This window comes from Eufriesea mexicana, unplaced genomic scaffold (genome assembly GCF_001483705.2).
Source record: "Eufriesea mexicana isolate 0111107269 unplaced genomic scaffold, ASM148370v2 scaffold9634, whole genome shotgun sequence".
NCBI lineage: Eukaryota > Metazoa > Arthropoda > Insecta > Hymenoptera > Apidae > Eufriesea > Eufriesea mexicana.
The window spans coordinates 222462-229835 of NW_016917345.1; the positions used below are offsets into that span (position 1 = coordinate 222462).

The 7374-nt window shown below is 46.1% G+C and overlaps 1 protein-coding gene across 1 annotated transcript; it reads left to right on the top strand.

Moving 5' to 3' along the window:
• The first annotated feature begins 2113 nt into the window (after nucleotides 1–2113).
• Nucleotides 2114–7261, top strand: LOC108553247 (kynurenine/alpha-aminoadipate aminotransferase, mitochondrial). Its single transcript, XM_017908073.1, has 8 exons — nucleotides 2114–2538; nucleotides 2756–2943; nucleotides 3571–3741; nucleotides 4133–4396; nucleotides 4995–5174; nucleotides 6057–6183; nucleotides 6429–6637; nucleotides 6730–7261. Exons 1-8 carry the CDS (start codon nucleotides 2445–2447, stop codon nucleotides 6811–6813), a joined length of 1317 nt encoding a protein of 438 aa, XP_017763562.1. The 5' UTR covers nucleotides 2114–2444; the 3' UTR covers nucleotides 6814–7261.
• Nucleotides 7262–7374: the final 113 nt, after the last annotated feature.

The window sequence follows — 7374 nt, forward strand, 5'->3', positions numbered from 1 at the left end:
TATCCACCGTGGACCAAGCCTCCAAGTAATCGCTTCTTTTCCTAATACTGCTCCGAAAAAATCATCCTTGTTCTTCGATTCGTCGACTTATCGTCATCTGAACGATTAGCAATTTTAATCCCAATGTCAACTTCGTCATAATAACGCGGAGCTATAATTATTTAACCTAGCTAATTATAATTGTTTAGCTATGGAAAGAAAATTCCGGCGAAAAGGGGTGAAAAAGAGGTGCAAAAATGGCGGCGCGAGCCATCCACTTCCCTTGGAAGTTACCACGCGAGTATCTCCCGTTTCTCGAATCATCTTTCGTCTCAACTTCGTCCCCCGAATTCGCCACAAACCCGAAAGGTTTGCGAAGTCACCGGGAAGAAGTCACCCTTCGCTCGAACTCGCAGCCGCTTCCAGAACTTCGTAACAGAGAACTCGCGTTTTCTGTTACGTGGTTGCTTCCGCGAAGGGTACGCATCGAAATCGAAGCAAACTCTCGCGGTTTCTTGCATCAGAACGAAACGAGTGCTTACGAAATTTCGCGCATCGGATTAGCGGCAGGAGAAAAATAAGAAGACTGGCGTGCTGCCGCGACTCTCTGGTGGGAGTTGCACGCTTCGAGAGAAAGATACGAACCGTGGTACACATGTGCACGCGTACGTCAAAGCGGACCGTTAGAGTGGAGGAAAGAGAAAAGAATTTTATCGCGGTCGATTAATTATCACTTTCATTTCCCGACAAGTGTCGACAATCGAATGTCACGGTTCGTTGAGAGCCAGAGTCATCCTTCATGCTCATTGATTAACGCGATCGGTGGCGAACGGACGAGGGATCGGCGCAGATCCGACGTCATCCGTGAGTTATCGAGGTTTCCCCGGCTTTCCACATATGTATCGCTGTTTTTCGAATTCCGCGTGATCGTAGAAGGGAGACGCGGAGAAAATAGAATTCGACGAGCAGCCGATTCCCGGCAAACAATGCTTCTCGTCTAACGAGTTCCAGGGGAAACCGTCGAGGCACGATGCGTTCTTTCAGCTTTCTTCGCAGGATCGGGCCCGAGTCTTCGAGGACTCGACGGGTAATCGAGGATCAGATCGATTAATCCCGTCGCGAAATGATCGGTCGACTATGTCGTTAGACATAGAAAAAGGTTTACGCGAAACTTCGGTGTTTTGTTCGATTTTACTTACGACGATATTGGATTTTATCCCGATATTGGAGTTTTAGTAACAAATGGCTAGTTCGATTTGATTAGTCTCTCTCTCTCTTTTTTTTTCTCCCGTTTGTCGTGCAGTAATACAGTTTCAGCCCGGCCTTTTTTGGACAGTTCGATTGCAATCATGGTGTTACAGAAACGATAATTGCAGTTTTGGCGTGGCTGCTTTCGGGATCGGTAATTGACCTAGGAACATTAATCGCGGCCGTGGAGAACCGGGTCAATTTCATTGTCATTTCACTCGTCATTCGATCACGCACATAAAACACGGATCTTTGTTACATCATGATAAACAGATACCGCAAATCTTTCGTCAGAAGTCCCTGAAGCCGCATGACCGCGACGCATGACCGGAAAATCCGATTTTCCCACCGAGCATTCCCCTTTCATCTGACTTTCTTTGTAAACAAATATTCGGAATGTCCGAAATTCCCTTCGCGTCCCTACGAATAATTCGACCGAACCCTAGGAACGAAGACCACCGTTTGTACGAGGAAACAACGATCCCTGAATCGTCACTCGGCGATCTTGCCGATCCTCGGTTACCCTAAAATGTGTCAACACGTGCGCGAGATGGATCGTTGGCTGGAAAATCCGAAGGAAACTCGAAAAATACGTCTAAACATCGGGAATCTCGGTAATCTCGTTGTTTTCTTCGACATCTTCCATAGAACTGTAAAAGTTTCGCGACGCTCTAAGCGTTTTCATCATCCTAAAAGATACCTCTGCCGCAACCGTCATTGCGTTGATAGTAGTGGTGAATAGTCGAGACAGTTACTAGTATCTAAATACGCGAACGGTGTATTCCTTTCTGGATATGTTAATGCTATCTGACGCAACCAAAGCTATCGCTAAATATAAAAGCCGGGTAAACGAGGCGCGCTGACAGTGTTGTTGGCAGTAGCGCCGGTGTTCCATGAAAAAGAATGTGTCTTTAAACGATCGACTTTTCATTTTTTTTCTCGCTCGCTTGTTCTCTGTCGCTCTGCCACGGGCCGTGTTTACAAGCATATCGGGATTTCTCGCGGGGAAAATAGAAAAAAAAAAAAAAAAAAATAGAGGGGAAAGAGAGGAGAGGAAAACAGGAATCATATTTTTCTCTCGTAGCTTCCCTTGCTGTTTTCCCTCGTTCCGCTTCGTTTGTCGATTAGCCGGATAACCGAAATCGCGGCACTCGGGGCATTCGGGTCGAATTCGGCAGAGGTGGCACAGTGGAAAGGCTGTCATCGAACGATCGAGGATGCACAAGACGAAAGATAGCTTCGAGATGGATTACACGTCGTTCAAGACGGAGGTCTCGAAAAGTAGGAGATCGGCGACCACCAGAGAATTGAGTAAGACTTCACCCAAGTAAACACTACTTATCGGTGAACGCGCGCGCGCGAGAGAGAAAGGAAGAGAGAGAGAGAGAGAGAGAAAAGAACGGTCGTAATAAAAGCGTAACGAATTTATCCGCGAGCGTCGGTGAGAAAAGACAAAAGAAAAAGACGAGGAAAAGGGAGGAAATATGGGAAATGGTTTCCTAACGTCGTTATTTTGCGCATCTTTCAGCGAAAATAGCGTACTCGGCGCCGAACCACGTGATCTCGCTGGCGGAGGGTATGCCGAACGAAGAAACCTTCCCTTTCACGGAGATCTCCATCAAACTTAAGGACGGATCGTCTTTCACCCTTGACGATCAAGAATTGGGCGCAGCCTTGCAGTATATCCCCAGTCAGGGCTACCCGCCGCTTCTTCGGGTAACTCGAAAATTCCATCGCATCGCTGCAATTCCTTTCGCGAATTAAAGCTACACGCGGTGCAATTCCGACCCGGTGAAATCATTAAATTATAAAATTTCCAAAAGAATTTCTCTTTTCGCAAAATTACGTTATCCCGCCGCGAGCTTCGTGGGAATAAAATGGCGCGTCACGCGAAAAGAAAGCGTTGCGACGTCGAGATCGGCGCGGTGACGAAGATTGAAAGATGAATGAAAATGTCGGAAAATTTTGCCGATTTCCGGTCTCGGAAGATACACGACTCTTTCATTTTGAATTAACGCCGTTTCGCGTCGAGAAAGTGTCGTTTAGTACGATTTATTATCATTACTCGTACTAACTTTAATTAATAATTTTACTAGTTACATGTTTATTGCTCTCGTACAAGCGGGATGAAATTCAGATCAAATCCAGATGAAATCTAGACGAAATCGCAATACTCGATGAAACGTGGAAAGGAATCGGCGAATCATGCTCGATCGCGTTTCTCGGAAACGCGCGAGAAGATCGTGCGTTAAGCCGATCCTTTCGCGCCTTTTTTCCCGGGCTTCGAGATAATGCAATTGGCTCTAACATGTTTAACGACATTGGATATTAAATTGGTTTCAGAGCCTGAGGGAGTACCAGAGAAAGCTGCACGCACCTCCCTTGTGGGACAGCCGTGACATCGTGATCGTCTCCGGAGCTCAGGACGGATTAAGCAAAACTCTCGAGGCCATAATCGGACCCGGTGATCCGCTGCTGGTGCACGATCCGTTTTATCCGGGCGTGGAAGTCGTGGTCAGTAATCAGCCACTCCTTTTCACTCGCCCTTTTCTATCCTGGCCGCGGTGCCTTTTCTACTTGCTGGGCAAATTACGACTCGAGTTTGAAGCAAAGTTTCCTCATCAAATTGACGGGAATCATTCGTGGTCGTATCGGAACAGTGCAATTTTTAAATTTCGGTTCAATCGTCTATTTTTCCGTTTTACAAAAAGGAAGAGAGAAAAGAGAAAGGTTGATCTACATGCAAGGATCCTGAGAAGAACGATCGCGTTACTCGAAGAATAGCGTTATTGATATAATCAGTAGATGACGCAACTAAAATAACTATAATCGAGGTGTAATTTAGAGTATCGTCGCGTTTGCACAGCTCAGCGAAGATTCGAGGCAAATCGTGTTTCGATTACAGGTTTCGCCGCACAAGGCGGAGCTGATCCCAATCCCTCAGGATGAGCACGGCGTAGACCCAAAGATTCTCAGGGAAACGTTGAGGAACAGGGAGCTGTCTGGGAAGAAAATGCCAAAAATAATGTACATAAACGCGACCGGATTGAATCCCACAGGCACTGTTATCCCGTTGGAAAGGCGGAAGGAGATCTACAGGATAGCATGCGAGTACAATTTCCTGATCCTGGACGATGACCCGTATTTCTGCTTGTACTACGACGACGAGGTGATTAACATTTCTCTTCTTCCTCCATCTTTAACACCCTCGTTCTTCACTCCTCTCGTTTCCATTCCGTTTTGTTTTCTTCTTTTCTCCTCGTTATCTTTCAAATTTTTCTTCGCCTCGAAGGCAATAAAAAGATCGCGCGAGCTGACACGAGTCGATCGAGATTCTCATTCGCGAGAACGATAAATTCCAGCACATCCGCGGATAAATAAGTGACGTCACGAGATTATCACGGAACATTGTTATTCGCGAGTTCCGAAACGTCGCGGATATCGTTCAGAGGCAAGAAAAATCGGGGAAAAAGGGGGGAACATCGAATCGCGTGGTTTATACAATTTTTTAATTACTTTGACCGGTATAAATTCGTAGAGCATTTCAATTTCTGCCGAAATATTCGGCGAAATCGTCGAAACCATAAATTCGTCGAATGAAAATCAATCATCGTTTCGACCAATTACGCGGAATATCATTTAGCTTCAAAATTAATCATACCAAATGTTATTCCACGTTCGACTGCCTTTAATAGCAGTCGCGGGGACTGCTACCGGTCGGCTGCTAATTTTTAATAGTCCGTGACGTGTTCCGTTCGCGTGCACAGGTAGAGCTAAAGTCTTTCCTGTCGTTGGACACGGAAGGCCGAGTGATCAGGTTGGACTCCTTCTCCAAAGTGCTCAGCAGCGGCCTCAGACTGGGTTTCATCACTGCAGCGGCTCCGCTGATAGCCAGCATAGAGCTGCACTTGCAGAGCAGCCATCTTCACGCCCCTACGTTATCCCAGGTTGGTACCAGGCTCGTTGACTCGCGGCCAATTTCACCCCTCAACGACTTAGCCCGCGGTCGGTACAACCCCCGAACCAAAAGACCCCAAATCCGCGAATCTTCCATCATCGAACCCTAAGCTACCCTCGCGACTTCGATGTTATCGACTCTCGATAAGCTACGCACCTTGGATCGCGTGTGAAGCAGAAATTCGCGACGATTCCGAAAAATTTCCAAGCTCCTATCGACGGTCGTCTGACGGTCGTCTGAACGCAACATCTGCGACCGTTCGCCGACAGAGAGATTAATCAGCCTGACCTCCGAGTTATCTCTGAACAAATTTTCAGCGCGATCTTTCTTCCCCGAGATTTTTACGGACCGTTCGTAACGCGGGGCCAAGGAGCGTCCGGTTGCACGAGTCTGATGAACTTTCCTTGAAAACGGAGGAAAAGATCGCGGCTGGATTTTTCGCCAGCGATCGATAACTCTGACGTGACAACAGGCTACGTAACGGCGATAATCGGACAGCTGATGCAAAGTTTCTTGACGATGTCAAGCCTGGCCCGAGACGTCGGGGGGATCGGCAGCGAGAATCGCGCATCAATAGCGTTGCAATGGTCGATAAATCGCATGCGACTGCACGTCTCGCGATGATACACGGTCGACGGTCAAGTGTCGTGGTGTAGACGTAAATATTATTCCTTCGGAATGATGAAACCGAGCGAGAAATATCGGGATCCGTTCGCACGCTTCGCGCTGTTATCGGCGGACGTGCGCGAGCCTATGGTGTACCAGCCGTGGCGCGTGTCGGCTTTTATCAAATGTAAACATAGATCAGCCGTTGTCGACGGCCGCGAACGATTAGAGGGTCGGTTCCTTCACGATTGCCCGTTGCTTATAGGTGATACTCTACAGGCTGATGAAACTATGGGGATACGACGGGATGATGAGACATTTCACGGGGATCAAGCGTTTCTACAAGCAACGCAGGGACGAGACCGTGTGCCTGGCTGAGAAACACTTGAACGGTATGAGCACACTGCTATTGGTAAATCGTGGATAATCGTTATCGCGCGATAACGTGATTATGTTGGAAGGTCTTCGTTGCTTCTCGTCTATGTCACAGGGTCGTTTGGACATTGTAATAGAACTAGCTATAAATGTTTGCTTACGATAAATCTCTTTGCTGGATCGCTGAATAATTGCAATCAACGAATTTGTTTATTCGAAGTTAGATCTGCGGGTGGAATAACGATAAACGTTCGTCTTGCAGGGTTGGCAGATTTCAAGATACCAAGGGGTGGTTTCTTCCTGTGGATAAACGTACGAGGTATCGAGGATACTTGGAAGATGCTGATGCAGCGTGGAATCAAGGAAGGTGTCATAATGGCGCCTGGAGGAGCCTTCATGAAGGACCCTAGCAAACCCTGCAACGCTATCAGGGCAAGCTTCGCGAAAGCTTCTTACGAAGATATCGAACTGGTAAGTTTTAATAACGAGAGAAATTTGATATCGGTTGAGTCGTAGATAATTGCCATGAGTCGGTACATCGAGAAATTTTCTTCTGTTCGCAGGCTCTGATAAGGTTGGCTAAGTTGATCAGGGACCAGCAGGAGGATAATTACTTGTACGCGAACGGCAATACGTACATCAATTAGTATAATTCGCAATTTTGTGCTTTTAGCTGAATAATTTTTTACAATTTAGTTGAATACCAATGACAACGATATCTCGTGATAGTCTCGTATCGAATGTCGGTATAGTAGATACCTTCGTACCTAGTATAGGGAACTTTTCGATTGATATCAAGGTAGAAAGGGCATTTCTGGTGTTGATTCCTGGAATGTCTCACCAATATATTTCTCGATTTATCTACCAGAGGACCGTAGGATCATATTTCCCGTTTCGCGTTAATATTTATAATCTCGTATTAAGTTTCGTATAATACGAAACGGTTCATTCGGGCTGTGATCATTTCGTATCTCATCTTCTCTTAAAGCTGTCAGTATCTTAGTTTATGCCGTAAAAATGATATTTCATCATTTTTCACCGATTGGTACAAATATCGCGTGTATTTAATTACCGTAGGAATTCGTAGACGTAAATTTTTCGATCGTGTATTTATCGTGGATCGGCAAAGTATTAATTGAAAATATTTTGTACAAAAATTACTGCTTTCTAAATAAAACGAAATTACTCTACTTGTCGCTTTTCACATT

What these genes read in the sequence shown, in the direction of transcription:
- LOC108553247 (XM_017908073.1), top strand. Translation starts at nt 2,445, where the DNA reads ATGCACAAGACGAAAGATAGCTTCGAGATGGATTACACGTCGTTCAAG. An exon ending in GCTTGTACTACGACGACGAG is followed by an intron (nt 4,397 to 4,994) that starts GTGATTAACATT and finishes TCGCGTGCACAG; the next exon opens with GTAGAGCTAAAGTCTTTCCT. An exon ending in GGCTGAGAAACACTTGAACG is followed by an intron (nt 6,184 to 6,428) that starts GTATGAGCACAC and finishes TTCGTCTTGCAG; the next exon opens with GGTTGGCAGATTTCAAGATA.